The 18,537-nt window shown below is 44.6% G+C and overlaps 1 protein-coding gene across 5 annotated transcripts in view; it reads left to right on the top strand.

Annotated features, from left to right (window-relative positions):
- Window positions 1-18,537, top strand: part of CAPRIN1 (cell cycle associated protein 1) — a 72,307-nt gene that overhangs the window by 45,001 nt on the left and 8,769 nt on the right. For 3 of the 5 annotated variants that reach the window (XM_053283903.1, XM_053283758.1, XM_053283827.1), the window contains 7 exons: window positions 562-670; window positions 1,089-1,150; window positions 14,051-14,161; window positions 14,692-14,841; window positions 15,042-15,195; window positions 15,645-15,839; window positions 16,784-16,884. In XM_053283903.1, the coding sequence (XP_053139878.1) occupies window positions 562-670; window positions 1,089-1,150; window positions 14,051-14,161; window positions 14,692-14,841; window positions 15,042-15,195; window positions 15,645-15,839; window positions 16,784-16,884 (882 nt within the window). Of the gene's footprint in view, window positions 1-561; window positions 671-1,088; window positions 1,151-14,050; window positions 14,162-14,691; window positions 14,842-15,041; window positions 15,196-15,644; window positions 15,840-16,259; window positions 16,287-16,783; window positions 16,885-18,537 lie in introns of all 5 variants that reach the window. The other 2 variants (XM_053283980.1, XM_053284060.1) reach the window with 2 other exon arrangements.

The raw sequence follows: 18,537 nt of genomic DNA, 5'->3' as shown, positions 1-18,537 counted from the left end.
CATCTGCAGGAGGGCCGAAGTTGAGCAGCCCTGGGTTAGACAGTCCACAAGTTAGCCCACTTGCATTTCAAATGTTCATACACCATCATCTTGAATTGGGGTAAATGACATCATCAGAAACTACGCCATTGGGGATCCCTATGTGTCCCGACAGCTGTAACAAATTTGGTTCAAATCGGTTAGGCAGTTCACAAGTTAGCCACTTGAGCCTCCAAAAATGTACATGTCTGTCATCTTGAATTGGTGGATGACATCACCACAAGGTACTGTGTTGAGGTGTCCCTGCACTTGATTTGGTTCATATTGGTCCAGGAGTTGCAAAGTTGATGGGGGTAGGGGGTTGGGAATTGACAGATGCACACATACATGAAATGCCAGGTGATCTCATAAGCCTACAGAAAAGTAGGCTAAAAAGGATGCTCAACTAGAAAAATAGAGTACAGTTGAACACCTTCTCACTCGCATAAATTCTAGCTGGAGAGTTTGAGTCTGGGTTGCTTGGGTACTCTTGAACGGATTTTGTTTATAGTGTAGAATGCTTGAATTTTCTTAATTATCTAGGACTCCATGCTGGAATTTGAGACCCAAGCACTCGATCCCGCTATTGTTTCAGCGCAGCCTATGAATCCAGCACAAAACTTGGACATGCCGCAGATGGTTTGCCCTCCAGGTTGGTAAATATAAATTGTGTCTAAGTGGAGTGTAGCAAGATTTTTAATACAGCTCAGGTATTCAAATTTTTAAGCATTGAGAAAGCTAAATCCATATGATTTTAGAGTTGATGAAAGCTGATTGTTAGAAACATCTCTGATCTTATAAGTTGGGTCCTGGACTACCAGTATGTGAACTACTGTTCAATATATTTGCCACTGTAATTAGCTTATGAATACTCATCAAAGTTCAGTTACTGCTACATAAAAAGCTTGATAGAATCTGAAGCTGATCTTGTAGCTATTTTCCTGTAGGAAAACTAATGTCTGTCAATCTAATACAGAATTCTAAGCAAACATGTATTAACTGATGTTAAGCAATATTTCAGAAAAATAGTGCAAACTCTTTTAATACAGATAATATTATTGTATTTCCAGTTCATACTGAATCCAGACTTGCCCAGCCCACTCAGGTTCCTGTACAACCTGAAGCCGCACAGGTCAGAACTATATTTTGCAAAATATTTGCTGAATCGCTTTCCTCTTCTCTGCTTTGTGCCCCGCTCCCTGAATAATGTTAGATTCTATGAAAAATGCTTCATTTGAATGTGTTTAATAGTAGGTAAAAATAAAAACCTTGAATATTAAAGGAAATTTGTCTGTAGAGATTCTATTTTTCATATTCACAGGAAAATTAGGTAATGATCATGAACTTTTTTATTGCAGTTCAAACTCTTGTATTTTTCTTCAGTTACTCCATAGATGTAAATACTGTATAACTTGAGGACTTGACGGGGGAAGTTGAAGTTCTGTTTAGAGTAGCGAAAGCTTTCACTGATGACCATAATAGAATACAATATTATAAGTTTTCATTAATATTATTGATTACATTGGTCACTAGAACTGATTATTACACAAAGGCTTTTATCATGTATGAATACCACATCAAATGGCTCCCAGTGAATGGCTTGCTAGGCAAAACTGATGGTGGTAGTCTTGTGGGGAGGAATAGGTGAAGAATTCCTGTTCATACTTTTAAGTGCTGAAAGGTGTTCATGGAGCAGGTGGTGCTGCAGCTCGTAAGCACCAGGTTTGTTTAAAATATTCCTTCCCTCCAGCATAATGCTGTTCACAAACAATAATCTTAACAAAACAACATTCACTTAAAAATAATCAAACAGCAAAGCAGTGTATAACAGGACTAAAAATAGGAACCCCAATTAAAACCCAAAGGTCACTGATACAGACAGTGGAGAGGAAGCCCAGGGAAGCTCTTCTAGGAAGGCATTCCAAAGCTGAAGGGGCACAACCGAAAAGGCCCTGTCCTTGTCAACTGAATCTCAGTGGTAGGGTTATGAGCAGGGTCTGTGACATAGAATGGAGAGCCTCGGGACATTCATAGTGTAACTACACCCTGAAAATACCTTTGTCCCCAGCCATGTAGACTTTAAAGGTTAGAACCAGCACTTTGAATGTGCACTGGAAGCAAACTAGCAATCAGTGAAACTGCAGGTTGGGTGTGGTACTCATGAAGTGACTAGCTCCCATGAGCATCCTTGTGGGAGCATTCTGGACCAGTTGAAGCTTCTGAACAAAGGCAGCTTATGCAGAGTGCATTGCAGTAATCCAGTCTGGATATAACCAATGCATGGGTGTCTGAGGTCAGGTCCGACTTTGTCAAGTAGGGTTGTTGTTGTTGTTGTTTGTTATTATTTTAGATTTATATCCCGCTCTTCCTCCAAGGAGCCCAGAGCGGTGTACTACATACTTGAGTTTCTCTTTCACAACAACCCTGTGAAGTAGGTTAGGCTGAGAGAAGTGACTGGCCCAGAGTCAACCAGCTAGTTTTATGGCTGAATGGGGATTTGAACTCGGGTCTCCCCAGTCCTAGTGCAGCACTCTAACTTACTACACCACGCTGGCTAGTAAAAGACTCTCGCAGATATGCCATCCACCTGAGCTTCCAAAGAAAGTGTCAAGTCCAGGAGAATCTTGAAGCTGTGACCTTTTGTCTTTCAGTTGAGTGCGATCACATCCAAGACCTGATTTACCCTTCCATTTAGGTAATCTGTTTTACCCATTGATTTAGGTAATCTGCTTTACCAACCATAACCTGCCTTATGTTTCAGCCCCACCCCTGGCCAAACAGCCTCCAAACACCTGTTCAGAATGTCTACCACCAGGTACCTACCTGGTATCTGTTAACTTATAGGTAGAGCTGGATGTTGTCAGAATACTGACAACACTGCATCCACTGATGACCACTCCCAGCAGTTTCATGTATATATTAAAGAGAATAGATCCCTGTGGTAGCCCATAGACCAATGAGCAAGGGGTAGAACAAGTTGTCCTTCAGCACCACCTTCTGGGAACAACATTCCAGTAAGGACTGAAGCCACTGTATAGCAATGTCCCTCAGTCTAACCCAGAGAGGTGATTCAGAAGACGTGATGGTCTAGGGTATTAAAGCCTACTGAATAGTCCACAAAAATCAATAGGGTTATACTGCCCCTGTCTATTTTCCAGCTTAGGTGATCCACTAGGGCAGCCAAGGCAGTTTCCATTCTGCACCCAGGCCAAAAGCTGCCTTGGAAAGAGTATAAGTAAGCAGTTTCATCCAAGGCCATCTTGAGCTGAGATGCCAGCACGTGCCCCAACACCTTGCCCCCCAAAAGAAGGTTAGATACTGGCCAAAAGAGGTAGGGTGGTGGGTTTTTGGGGTTTTTTTGAGGGGCCACAGATCCTTTTTGGCCACCTTCACCAGCCATGAAGGATAAGCATCAAATGCACATGTAGTAGAACTTGGTCTTTCAGGCAGCCTGTCCACCACCTCAGGCAACACAATCTGAAAGACAGCCAATATTACAAGACCAGGCGAGTGCATTGTGGCAGCATTCAGTTCCATTCTGCAAAAACTTGAGCATTGAAGCATAGCTATGAATGATTTTATTCACAAAAATTGTTCATAGCAGAAAGAAGAAAATTTGATTTGATGGTGTAGTGGATTTTAGCCTTTGTCTAAGATCAAGCTCACGTGAGAGGAAGGAAAAATGCTGAATCATCCCTGCTGAGCTTTCTGGCAAAGGCTACTCCTAAAACTCTTCTGTATTTCTGGTAGGTTCAAAAATGGCTGCCACACCATCCCTCTTTTCATCAGAGCTTGCTCTCCCTGGGCATGGGGTAGAATCCCAGGGAAACACTGTCTCTTGCTATTGGAACAGTACACAAAAATCCTCCAGGTGCAAGCCTACATGTGGTGAGAAAACTGGTAGTTGCTGAAAGTCTGAGGACATGCTTGCATCAGTTTAAGACCCCCTTCCAGCCCCACCCTTTCTCCTGAGTTAAAAATCCACTTGGAGAGGCTTGTAAAAGAAAAGAACAAAAAGAAAAACAGTTTTATTCAATGCTACAGGCTGCTTCCATCTGAGGCTTTCTCAGCTTTAGTTACAGGTAAAAATACTCAGTAGGTTACAAGAATATTTCAAAAAGATTGATGTTGGGGCAGTACACTTTAAAAATTGTGGTTACCCAGTTGCAAGGAACAGGTATGTAGGAAAATACAAACGCACCTTTAAAAGCTTACAGAGTCTTTTGCAGTGTCCTGGCTGGATGGGTGAAGGCTAGTGTTTCTTAAGTTAATTACGTTACACATAAACAATAATAGAACAGTATCAGGAATATGCAAAACACACACAGAAAATGAATTTAACTTGTAATGCAAAGTCTGACTAAACAGACTTTCCCCTAGACTAAACTTCCCAAAGCCAAAGCTCAGGTTTCCCTCTTTCTTGAACTCACCCAGCGCTGGTTGAGAATTCAAGCTCTTGCAGTTCGACCTTCCAAGAGCTGCAGTAATCTTCCTGCAGCCATCCTCCATAGCTGCATGTATTCTCCTGCACCTCCAGCCCAGTTTCTTCTAACAAAGAAACTCTCCTTCCTCCCAACAGCTCTCTAGGTCCCACCCACCTGGTGTGCTGAATGACTGAGCCCTGGAGTTCACCAGCCTGTCAGTCAGGACAGGGTTCACTTCCAGTTAACTCTTTAGGGGAGGGATGGCTGATCACTACAGATGGTCTTTGCACTTCATTTGATTGAGCCTCTGAACCACTCAAAACAGCTCTACAACATGACATTGAGCATTGAACATAGTTGCCATATAAGCATATGGTTAATGACTGGATTGTTGCTGTCTAGAGATATTGGCAACATGCACTGAGACATGTCCAGTCCTGTGCTACCCCCCACTTTATTTCAACCAAAACAATAAATAAATCAATAATAATCCTCATTACATAATTGGGTTTTTTTTAGTGCTGACAAAAGGAAACAAAAAACCCAACCCTAAATCGTAAACGTAGTTGCTCGGTTGCTGAGCTGCCAGGGACATGGGTTATCCTTCTCAGGAGCTCAAAGGCAGGACAGAAACGAAATAGTTAAGAAAAGAAGATACATCTACCCGAGCCTGAGGGGGATAACCCCACCCCAGTTCTTTCTGTCATCCCCAGTTCTTTCTGTGCTCAGCAGTTCCAAGCAGCTTTTTTCCTCAGGTCTGCACCTTTAATCCTTTTTCAACCACCCTTTTTCCTATTTTCCTTGTCCAGCCTCTTTTCTCTTGGATCTTTCTTCTCTCATAACTTTGGTACCTTGAATTCTAAAAAAACCAAACCAACAAATAAAAAACACCCGGCTGTTATTTTGTGCCTTTTCTTTTCTCCACCCCACTCCACCACCTCCCTTCGTTGCATGGAGCAAGGGGACAGGGGTACAATTATTGTCTTAGTCCTGAGGAGATAGCAAAAGAACTTTGGGCCAGGGCGTTTGCGGCCTTTTCAAGGCCCACCTCCCGCCATTGGCAGTGAAAGCGCAGTAACAACGGTCACTGAAGGATCACCCGTTTGTCCTGCTGCTGTGCTGCCGGCAGCGCTTTCAGCCACTGCCCAGTCACCCGAAGCCTCTGCCTTTGCAGCGTCGGTGCCAGCCACTCTTCAGCCTCCCTCGCCACACGCTGCCGGGTCCGCTGCGCGTCTCCTGCCCCTGGGCCAAGAGATGTGATCCTCTGCAGCCTGCTGCTCCGCTGATGCCACAGTTTTTGAAACCCCTGAGGGAGAACTCTGCTTCACCAGGCGACCAATCCCAAACCCATCACTGACATCGGAGGAGATAAGGCCGTTCGGCCTGCAGGCGCAGCACAGTTAGTTCCCCCAAATGGAGGCTTATTCCTCCTTGGCTTCCAAAATGGTGCACTCCTCTGGGAAGGCCGCGAATTTGGCGCGAGTGGGGGTTGGGAAGAAGGGACAGTCCTTATCCTTCCCAAAGTCAGCAGTTTCTCGATCTGTACAGGAAGGAGAAAAATTTGCCCCTAAAAAATCTGTAGCCTCTACTGGGGCATTTTCTGAAGCAGCTGCTGCCCGCCAGGGCCTGGCCCTTGCTATACCCACGGTCATACCACCCGAATGGCAGGCCTGTTTTAGGAACGCAATAGTAGATACCATCCACCAGGTACAGCCTCCTAAAAAAGCAAAGAAGTCCAAGAGGAGAACCAGACAGAGATCACCTAGTCCTAGTTCCTCCTCCAGCGCCTCTCCCAGTCCACCTCCTAAGAAAGCTAAAGCCAAACAAAAGCATGTAGAACTTAAGTCCTCTATGGCTACGAGAAGGGAAATGCATTCCTCAGAAGCCTCTGACTACTCCTCTGACCATCAGGACAGTATACCTAAACCTGAAGGCCCTGATCCGGACCCGGATGCTCCCCTTGACAGGGAGGAGGACGAATGGTCAGAAGGGGACAAGGGAGATACTGCACCAGTGTCCAGTGTTTATTTGTGGCAGAGGACTTCTCTCCTCTTATGAATCATTAAAACTGTTGGCTTGAAATCTAAGGATGCTCAGGACTCTGAACCTTCATCGAAAGGGGACCTGGTGTTTCCCAGGGCTAGGGCCAAGGAAGGACATTTTATTACCTATGCCTGACCAGTTTACTGATGTAAACAGGTCAGTAAAGGAGGAATAGCTCCAGCTGGCATCCAATTGCAAGCTTATGTCCATTGCTAATAGATACTATTCCTTTCAGCAGGGGGCTTCTGATATGTTAAAAATCTCAAGTTCAGATGCCCTGATCGCCCAGCTGGTGTCGGGATCTTTGGTCCCAAAGGACGGCCAGTAGTGGTGTGCACCGGACCGCGGAGCTGCGGTTCGGAGCTGGGGTGGGGGGTTCCATTAAGGGGGGGGGGGGCTTTACTTACCCCTCCCGCCCTTTGCTGCTTTGGCGCCGTAAATATTGCAAGAAATCCGGGCGGCAGGATCCCTCGCCGCCCGCTTCTATTACTAATTATGGCTCTGCTCCTCATTTTAAACATTGTGGGGCGGCAGGGTGCTTCCCTGCCGCCCCCTCGAAGCCCCCTGCTGCCGCTGAAGCCCACTTAAATCTCGCCCGGACCGGAGGAGAAACCGCGCTCGGGCGGGCGGCAGCGAGACGTCCGTCCGCCCGCCCGCTCCCTGCCTTGCCGAGTGCGAAGTGCAGGGAGCCTTCTGCGCACGTGAGAAGAAGGCTTCCTAGTTCCTTCTTCGCGCGTGCGCAGAAGGCTCCCTGCACTTCGCACTCGGCAAGGCAGGGAGCGGACGGGCGGACGGACGGACGGACATCTCGCTGCCGCCCGCCCGAGTGCGGTTTCTCCTCCGGTCCGGGCGAGATTTAAGTGGGCTTCAGCGGCAGCAGGGGGCTTCGAGGGGGCGGCAGGGAAGCACCCTGCCGCCCCCCGATTTTTAAAATGAGGAGGAGCAGAGCCATAATTAGTAATAGAAGCGGGCGGCGAGGGATCCTGCCACCCGGATTTCTTGCAATATTTACGGCACCAAAGCAGCAAAGGGCGGGAGGGGTAAGTAAAGCCCCCCCGCCCTTAATGGAACCCCCCACCCTAACCCTCCCGAACCAAAACCACCCCTTCTCCAGACCGGTTCGGAGGCCAGTAGAATGGCCTCCGAACCGATCCGTGCACACCCCTAACGGCCAGGCCTACCTGGGAGACAAGATGGCTGAGCTTGCGTTCAAGCATGTCCATGATAATTCTGCACTGGTCACGCGTGTAGCAGCAGCGGCAGCAATTATGGCAACCTGAGCCTCTCTGCTCTGGGTGGACGACTTACTCAGCGACCCAATTTCCGACTCCGTTAAAAAGCGTCAACAATTACTGAAGTTAAAGAAAGCGCAGGCTTTTATGGCCGATGCCACGTTAGATGCCATCAAATTTTCGGCTCGTGTCTCTGCTTCCTCAGTTGTTGGCCGACACCACCTATGGCTCAAAAACTGGCCAGTAGACGCTAAATCTAAGATTCATTTGACCACTGTACCATATGACTCCACTAAGCTTTTCAGAGACTCAGCCTTGAAGGACATTTTGGTGGAGTCCAGGGATAAGCGTACGACGATGCCTTCTTCCTCTAACAAGCCTGATAAGCTTCCTTATCAGAGGTCATTTCAATTTAACCTATCTAACCAACAGTCTAATCAGCCCTTTCGTGGGTTCCACCCCTTCCAGGGCAGGCATAGAGACAATAGAGACCAGAAGGGCTTCTGGAACCATCAACGCTACCCTTTCAAGGGCTCCGGAAATTTCAAGCCACCCGCCACACAGTCCAAGTCCAAGTCACAGCAATGACGAGAGGCCTACCTGGCTTGGAGGGCATTTGTCCAGTTTTGTCCACGCATGGAAGTCATCAACATCAGACAATTGGGTACTGCAGGTCATCCGTCGCAGCTACAAAATAGAATTCCACATTCATTCCTTCTACCGATTTCTTCCAACCTCAAGGTCTTGAGTCTTCGCAAAACATTCGGAGATGCTCCAAGCCATTCAACATCTACTAGACATCAGGGCAGTGGAGCTGGTTCCCACCCCGCAGGAGGAAGAGGGGTTTATTCTATATTGTTCACTGTGTCCAAGAAGGATGGAACCAGAAGAGCCGTGTTGGATTTGAAGTTTCTAAACAGATGGGTTTGGCGGGAACACTTCTGCATGGAGACCCTGAGATCACTCTTCAAAGCACTGCACCATCTGGATCTTCTATTCTCCATAGATTTAAAAGAAGCATACTTGCACGTCCCAATTCATCCTGACAGCTGGAAATTTCTGCGTTGCAAGTATGCAGGCCGCCACTTTCAGTATGTGGCACTGGCAAACGTCCTCTCCTCTGCCCCCTGCGTATTTATAAAGGTGCTAGCACTACTGGTGGCACATCTCCGGCTACGTGTGTTCGCGCGTGCGTTTTTGCATTTTTGGACAATCTGCTTATTCAGTCTTGCTCCTCGCAAGAGGCTCAGCTCGACCTACAATGGACCTTGTTGACTCTGGACATTCACAGGTTCCTTGTGAACTGGGAGAAAAGTCATTTGACATCATCCTACAAACTTCACCATCTAAGAGTGATCTTAGACATGGAAGTGGACACTCTCACTCTGCCTCCAGATCGTCTACACATTCTCCAGTCAGAGTTCAGGTTCGGTCCCAAAGTCCCCTCTAAACGTCTTGGCAAGGCTGCTAGGCCTGATGGTGGCCACGCTGGACTTGGTTCAGTGGGCATGGTTCTACTTGCGTGACTTTCAATGGTTTCTGCTTCCTTTTCAGAAGGCCATCGCAAGGAAAAAGAAGCTGCTGCTTCCAGTACCGAATCACACCCGTGCCTCACTTCGCTGGTGGCTGATGACCGACAATCTTCTACGGGGCAAGCAGCTCCTGGATCCGCCCAGGATCATACTGTCTACTGATGTCAGCTACAGGGGCTGGGGGGCACACTGTTGCAACCTGTCAACTCAAAGTCTGTGGTCCCCTCAGGAAAGGGCACACAGTATCAACTGGTGTGAGCTTCATGCCATCTGGCTGGCTCTGTTAGCCTTCCAGTCAACTCTGCGCTCCACTCACGTGTTAGTCAAGACCAACAACACAATGGCAAAGGCTTATGTCAAAAAGGAGGGAGGGACTCGTTCCCGCTCACTACATCAGGAAGCTGTGCATCTCCTATCCTGGGCGGAGGAGGACCTGGGGGCAATCATGGCTCATCACATCGAAGGAGAATTGAACGTGATAGCGGACTGGCTTAGCCTCTCAGACATCTGCCCGGGAGAGTGGTCCCTACATCCGAGAGTCTTTAACAAGATCATGGACCACCTGGGGGTCCCAGTGATGGACTTATTCGCAGCTCCCAACAACATGAAACTGCCTGCGTTCATGTCCAGATTTCCCAGCCAAAGGGCAACAGCCTTGGATGCTATGTCAAGCCCTTGGCCACAGGGCCTGTTATATGTGTTTCTCCCAACTCCTCTCCTGGCCAGAGTTCTACGCAGGGTACGCCTACTACGGGCCAACGTCCTGCTCATCGTGCCATTTTGGCCCAGGAGACCGTGGCTCCCGGAACTACTTCTTCTGTCAGTGGAATCTCCCTGGGAGTTACCCACAGACTATGATCTTCTCTCCCAAGGTCTAGTATCCAGCAAGCCATAACCCAGTTTGGTTATAGCTTGCCATTTGGAGACTGAGCAGCGGCTGCTAAGTCGGCATGGGTACTCTGGGGGCATCCTGAAGACCATGCTAGCATTCCTCCGAGCGTCTACTGAGAGAGTCTACCAGTATACCTGGAGAACCTTTTTGCTTTGGATTACCTGTCACTCCATTCCCTGGGGTACTGTGACTTTGCAGCATCTCCTATAATTCCTGCAGCAGGGCCTAGATAAAGGTCTACAACCGAATACCCTTAAAAGAGAAGTGGTTTCCTTGGTCACCCTAATACGTCTACACAGATCACCCAGTCACATCCACATCTACAACGCTTTCTGAGAGGGGCCTCTCTACTGTCTCCACCAACGGCTCATAGGTTCCCCATGTGGGATTTGCACACCGTCCTTTGTGTTCTGCAGTCTCTCCTGTTTGAACCAGTTAAAAGCATTCCTATTAGAGTTTTATCGTCCAAGTTGGCTTTCCTTGTGGCGGTGACATCCGCCTGGTGTGTTTCTGAGCTAAGGGCCTTGTCGGTCAACAAGGCATTCTGCATCTTCCTAAAAGTCGCTGTCAGACTGATCCCCAATCTGTTCATACGTCCTAAAGTATCGTCGACCTTTCACCTCTCACAGGACATTTTCCTCCCTTTGTTTTGCCCTAAACTGTCTCATCCTAGAAAGACAGTGGCACAGATTAGATGTCCGGTGCTGCCTTAAGGCTTACATCAAGAGGTCAGCTTCTTTTAGAATGTCAGGCGCCGTATTCGTTTCCTTCCACCCACAAGCTATGGGAATGGCTGTTTCGTCTGCAACAATTGCTAGATGGATAAAGGCCTGTATTGCCTATGAGGCTCAGCATCTTCGGTCACCCGCTCGCATCCTTGCACATTCAACAAGGGCAGAAGCAACTTTGGCAGCCTTCTCAACGAATGCATCTGTGGAAGAGATATGCAGAGCCGCTACTTGGGCCTCTCCGTCCCCTTTTACGAGGCACTACAAAATAGATGATTATGTCTCTGCCAGGGCCTCCTTTGGTATGTGGGTTTTGCAGCAGGTTCTTCCTCGACAATAGGCCAGAACGCTCCTGCCCAAGTTGGCCAGCTGTGGTATGTCCCATAGAGATGTCCCTGGCAGCTCAGCAACTGAGAATGGAGTATTGGTTCATTTACTGCGAAGGTTTCTTCTGGTTGCTGAGGCCAGGGACATCTCAGCCCACCCAGCTAATTCCGATGCTCTGGCCTGATACTGACGAGATCTGTTCAGCCCTAGTCTAGCCACTAGTCCAGGAACCATTCTGCTCCTGGTGCCTGTTTTTCCGCTGTACTGACTCTGTCTTACGTATCTGGTGCCTATGTTCTTCTGCTATCTTGGCCCAAATGAACTGGGGTGGTGTTATCCCCCTCAGGTTCAGGTAGGCATGTCTTTTTTTCTTAACCATTTAGTTTCTGTCTTGCCTTAGAGCTTCTGAGAGGGATAACCCATAGAGATGTCCCTGGCCTCAGCAACCAGAAACCTTCACTGTAAGTGAACCAGTGCTCCGATTTACATGATACTGATTTTAATACTGGGGGTGGGGGTGGGGAGGGTCTTTCAAGATTTTTTCATTTAACTGCAAAATATTCATTAAGGTCAGATCAGATTGCTAAAACCTCATCTTTGCCATTCCTTCAATACAAAAGCAGTTCAAAAGCCAACAGGGAACACATATCAACTATCCAGAGTTTGAAGGTCTGGAGTAGATCTGGCCTTCCAATGTTGTGTAATAATCATTTTGGCAACTGTCCATGTTTAAAGGATCCACAATTCTTGATGTAAAGATAAATTCCATATACTAGGAATATACCTCCAAAGCACATGAATATCCTTAACAACCACTAATATTTATATGCTGCTTTTCAACAAACGTTCTCAGAGTGGTTTATGTAGGAAAATAAATAAAGATGGCTTCCTGTCACAAAAGCGTTCACAATCTAAAAAGAAACTCAAGGTAGACACCAGCAATAACGAATGGGGAGATGCTGTGGTTGGATAGGGCCAGTAGATCTCTCCCTGCTAAATATAAGAGAACCACCATGTTCAAAGGTGACTTTTTGCTGAGTTAGCAGGGTTGCAGAGTAATTGTTGGAAAGTAATATTAAGTCTTATGAATTTTGCTCCAAAATGAAGCAATAATAGGACATGTTTCTTCATTACATCTCAACAAACAGGGAGACTGTAACCATCCCTTATCAAACATTTTCTGAGGTGTCTTAATAGATGTGAAATAAGATTGTTTGATCAACCTCATTCTTATATCAAACAAGTACCACTTTACTGCCTTCAGTGCTAATTGCCATCCATTTAAAAGAAGAAGTGGTTCAAGTTGATTGTTCTGAAGGTCTCAAACATAACTAATATTGATCTTACTTAATTATTTAAACTTTGATGAAGAACAATTACTTGGTTTGGAAATTCTGATAAACATTCCAACTCCAATAATAAGGGTGGAGCTTCAGAGGCCGCAAGTGCATCAGGGCCAAATAGTCTTATTAACAAATGCTTAAACTGAATAAACTGCCAACTAGCATGATATATACATTCTTGATTGTGTGCCTGCATGGGCCTGGCTGTGGAACCTTGTCACCCCCTCTCTATATTTATAAGGTATAGGCAGGAATTCCGCTCCTTCCTTGATCACCAAGCAATAGCCACTGGTGGTTTTGCCTAACTGCTTTATTGCTTATTGCTATCTTGTTAAACTGACACGTTCTTTAAAATGTATAATCCTGGGCAATATATGAATACTTCTTCCTGCATTAAAGTAACCTTTCATCTTGGAAATTAATGGCATTTCTTTCCAGTAAATTAAAATGAAGACTAAGATCTATTCCATACATACAACCACCCAAATGATGGTCAGCTTGCAACATAAATATGTGGTTAGACCCAGGCAGATTTTATTGAGACTATGCCATAAGATTGGACGTATTAGATGCCCCCCGCGCCCACTTGCCTGTTTCTTAACTTGGTACTATATTCTTCGGTCCATTCTTGCCCTGCCTACTTCTGTGAATAATGCTCAGCAACATTCAACTCACCACTATTTGCATATGGCTATTAAAGCAATTTCTTGTAGCACCAATTATCTCACCCACAGTGGACAGTATTTCCTTAGCTATTCCTGGTGTGGTAGTGGATCAACTGAATCCTACTTTGCTGATCCAGTGGATTAGGCAGAAATCAGCTAAGTAACATTACTTTTCAAAAGAGAGTGTTTTAAAACTTGCAATCTATGTCCTTCTTTCAAACTACCCAGAAAAGAGTAAAGTGGACACTAGTAATAGGAAAGCTTGCTTATTGTTGTTACCAGCTTCATGAATGGGTAGTAAAACTTTGATTATGGTCCCCATGCGACCTCATGCCTTATATAACATGTCTGCTGAATTAGTTGTTTGTCTTTTACTTGATTCAGATGTCAGTAACAACATCCATGGTAACATCCTCCATATGTTCCTCAGATGCTCATAGTCTTGAGTCACCCTTTTGGGCTACGCAATAATAAATGGAAGATTGCAGGAAGATGAACAAATACTGAAGCAATAAAGTTTGTTTAAATAAAAATTGCATTTATTCATCTGGACTTGATAAGATCTAGTCCAAATCATGTTGTGCACTGCCCAGAGCCTCTGGATAGGGCAGTATAAAAATGTAATAAATACAATAATTACAAAAGACAACTTTTGGCCATAGCAACAGCTATAGCTGGGTACTGGGAGAATTTTATGCTAAAGACAGCCCATCTTTTCATGTTTCTAAACATAATTATTCAGAACAATTGCTAGCATAGATGTCAGTAAAACTTCATGAGATTCATAGCAAGGATTTACCCAGCACCCCTGGTAGGAGATTCTGCTAAATCTGAAAACTTTGACAGGTCCCCTTGGTTTCTTCCACAAGTGAGGGATATACAGCATCTCAGCCCATGTATCAGCCTTCTCATTCAACAGAGCAGCGGCCTCAGAAAGAATCAATTGACCAGATTCAGGCAAGTTTTGAGACTTCATTTTGCTTGGGAAAGGGGACATGTACTTCATTCCTGCAGATATATACATAAAGATACTAAGTGGCCCTCTAAGACAGACTTGGAGATCAAGCTTTTAACGTTGCCTTTCAATATCATTTGGCCATTTTTCCTTATGTTTCGTCTAATGTTGTGCATCCCTTTTTATTACAAGTAGTTTATTTAGTAATTCCTTTTTTTCTTTACATAGAATCACAGGATGGCTAGGTGCAATTGTTTTCTGGACAGGGAGGGAGGAACATTGCAGGTGTAGTGTGATCTGTTCAAGAACTTATTTCTTGCAGTCATTCCAAGCACAAAGGCAATGCGGGAGCAGAGAGAAGCTGCAGGTGTCTTTTCTCCTCATTGTAGTATGGAGTAGGACAATAAGTGTTCGCTACATGGGAACCATATAGTTTAGCAGCACTTGATCACCAGTAAATTCCACTTTATAATATAGTATGGCTTGATGTTGATGCAGAGCTTTTTAACATCAGATTCAATTTATTTGTCAGGCTTCAATAACTTTAAGTGCAGACCAGACTCCAACAACATCACCGCTTCCAGCTGCATCCCAGCCTCAGGTATTCCAGGCTGCCTCTAGCAAACCTTTGCATAGCAGCGGAATCAACGTTAATGCAGCTCCATTCCAGTCCATGCAGACAGTAAGTACTAAGCTTAATAGTGAGTATTTATTCTGTATGCAAACTTCTTAGAAGTCATCCTGATGAAGCAGTAATTGACTGCTATGAATACTGTTTGTCGTTTACAACTTAGTCAACATTGTATGAGTTCCTTGAGAGTTGTTGGTAAGGACTTAAGGGAAATATTGATTATGTTTGGGTCTTATTTATTTCTCTTATAGGTATTTAACATGAATGCACCTGTTCCTCCTGTGAATGAGCCAGAAACTCTAAAGCAACAAAATCAGTACCAGACCAGTTACAGCCAGACTTTCTCCAACCCGCCTCATCAAGTAGAGCAATCAGAACTTCAGCAAGAGCAGCAGCTTCAGACAGGTAAACTTCTAAAGGATAGAGCTTAAAGGTGGAACTAAATAAAATAAATCATTGTTATGGAGCTTAGTTTAAACAGTATTTCAGATATGAATGGTGAAGAGCAGAATTTTGTAGAACTGGCAGAGCCTAAAAGGAGAGCGAATGCTGTGAAATATAATTGGTCAATTTAGTGTTGGTGTACCTCATCAAATAAAACCCACCTCCCTATTGGTAAAGGAAAAATAATATACAGAAACACAGTCAAATCAGTGTAGAATATGGTAATTCAGACTGCCATGTTGGATTTAATTCTGCAAACAATCTTTCTTTAGATAGGTAAACATTTACTGTCCTACTTGGTGGCTCTTAAGCTGAGTACATTGGTGAGTTAGTTTGATATTCTTTGTATCTTTAGGAAGTTGGAATTATAAAGCTAAACTTCTTGTACTTTCTTGGTTTTTTCATTCTAGTGGTTGGCACCTACCATGGTTCCCCGGACCAGTCCCATCAAGTGGCAGGTAACCACCAGCAGCCTCCACAACAGAATACTGGGTTCCCACGTAACAATCAGCCTTATTATAACAGCCGGGGAGTGTCTCGTGGTGGCTCACGTGGCACTCGAGGCTTAACGAATGGATACAGGGGACCAACCAATGGGTTTAGAGGTAAAAACATAACCTTTTGAGACTAATTCTGAATGTGTTTCAGAAATGCAGAATGTCCAGAAGCTTAAGCATTTTATTGGCATGCTTTAACTTTTTAATAAATTAATGTGCTGCAGAGTTACTTTAGCTAGTACTACATTTGCTCTGCTGTAGAGCAACATCCAGACTGGTCATAACTAAGCACCACTGAAATCAGACAAGTTAGTAATGTCTAACTTAAGACCCATGAATTTCAGTGGGAATTAGTCACGGCTCATTTAGTCTGGATATTGTCCATAGTATTCAGTAAATAAAGATGAAAAGAATGAAGAAGACAGTAAAGCATAATATTAGCATTGTTTCAGTGGAGAGTTGTCATAATGTAATGTGAAATTGACTTTCCATCATCTATAACCCGCTAAATGGCTACATCTTTTTCAGGGCTTGTTGCTTCCTTGATTTACAAAAGCAAGTCTTTCACTTATTCAAACTTTGACATTTGGTGGGATTCTTTATTTTGGTGCCTGCATTAATTAAATCACTTAAAGTAATGGTGTTGCTAAATATATATTATATACAGTGAAGATGCTGAATGGCGCAGAGGAGCCCAGGTGCAGTTTCAACACTTATCCATTAATTTTACACAAGAAAGGGTTAAGTGTGGCACAGACAGAGGAAGACTACTCTAATTTCCTACCATCCTATATTATATCGTGAAGGCCTACTATATTCCCTTTTTTTGAGAAATGTTGCCATCGTTTTGTATGCGAAAAGCTTACCATCAGAAGAACCTCAGTATATCCCAGTGTTAATTTTCTTGGTCTCAGTAAAATGATAGGTTGACTGCTCTTTTAATGCCAAAAACCATTTTTCTTTAACTTGAATATTGCCATAGTGTTTTGAATATATGCGTATATCTTAAGGTATGCAATACTTTTCAATAAGGTTTTTATCCTGATTTCTAGGGAGCTATGATGGCTACCGTCCTTCATTTTCCAACGCTCCAAATAGTGGTTACACACAGGCACAATTTAATGCTCCCCGGGACTATTCCAACTACCAGCGGGTAAGTTGATTTGAACTTTGAAATGACTTCACTACATTAGAGCATTATGAAATGAAACTGGGTTAGGTTTTTCAATGCAATATATGAATATTTCTTAAGCATAAAATTTAATTTTGATACAAAATTAATATTCTGATTGGTTTTTAAGCAACAGCAGGAGAGAGGGCATGTCCTCACCTGTGGGCTTCCAAGAGGCATCTGGTGGGCCACTATGTGAGACAGGATGCTGGACTAGATAGACCTTGGGCCATTTTAGGCAGTTTTAGTGGAAGTTGAACACTGTATGCAACTCTTTTGACCCCAGCGAGGAACATTTAAAAAGTTATAGTTGTATATTGGTCTGTAATATTAAAATGTGAAATGTGAAATAAAAGCTGCTTCTTCGTAGTATCTGCGTATCCCACTTCTGGGTTTATGCCTGCTCAGAGCCCTGTTGCTAACTTTTCTAGAGCTTTACCTTAAAAGGAATTTTTGGCAGGAACCCTAGCTCCCCCTAGAGGACAGTGTAACTCCCTCAGTCTTTCATTGAGCACTGCAGCAGTTGTGGCATCGGAGCTTTCTCTACACAGCTTCTCTGTGAGAAGAAATTGACACGGTGTGAATAAACTTTATATTCCTTCTATATATTATCCTTTTCTATTGTATTCATTTTTAGTGGATTCTAACTTACCCATTTTATGTTTTTATTTTGTAAAGGGACCCACTCCCCACTCCTCGTTTAGTTCTTAATACCAACTGTTGCTGTCAGCTCTCTTTTTTATATTTAAAAAACAACCTTTTAAAAGTGCACACTGTGTGGCACGAAGATACACTCCACGGATGACCATAAGAAGTGTTTGGTTTGGGGGAAGGACGCAGAACAGATGCTTGTTTGATCTGCCTTTGCTTTACTAAAAAAGCAAACCATAACAGAACTTCCCAATTACAGGCACTCTTTTGGGAGAGAACTCTGCAGACCAGCATGGTTGTTGCTGGGACAAAGTCCACTGAAGCCGCCAATACCTTGACCAAGGGCCTTATTGGCATGGTGCAATCAAGTACAAACCAGTTGGTGCCAAGTGAACAGGCAGCAGCAACCCTGGTGGCCAAGCCCTTGACATCAGATTTGAGCTTTAGCTTTAAGCCTTCTAGTCCAGCTGCATCAACACCCGTGATTGTTTCATCAATATTGCCTACAGATCCTGACCTGACTCTGGGTGTGGCTGTGTCACAATAGCTACAACCAGCAATCTCTCTCCCCAAGATTAAGTTGGCCTCAATCTCATCAACTTCTAAAGCTTTGATTTCAAAAGACAAGTTCAACCCGAAACTCACCACCTCAGCAGAAGGTGTTAAGGCTTTGAAGGAACCTCAAAAGTCTGCTGTCTTCACTCAGGGAGCTAAAGAGACCCAGTCTTCTGCAGAGCAGCCTAAGAAAAAACATTATTTGGTGGACACAGATAAAGACAAGATCGCTCCTTTAGAACTGCTGGCACAACTTCCCTGTTACTTCTAAGACTGGGACGATTCATAGATGCAATTGGTAGCCCCATTGGATTTGGAAGAGGAGTATGTGCTGGACCAGGGCATGCCCCTGACTCCTGCTGCTAGTCCTGCTGCATAGGTTTTCTCTGGACAAAGGTAGGCATCCCCTGTACAGTTGGGATCGAAAGA

Source organism: Hemicordylus capensis, chromosome 1 (assembly GCF_027244095.1).
Source record: "Hemicordylus capensis ecotype Gifberg chromosome 1, rHemCap1.1.pri, whole genome shotgun sequence".
NCBI classification, from domain to species: Eukaryota; Metazoa; Chordata; class Lepidosauria; order Squamata; family Cordylidae; genus Hemicordylus; species Hemicordylus capensis.
The sequence above is the reverse complement of the archived record's forward strand: the minus strand, read 5'-3'. Positions and strand labels throughout refer to the sequence as shown.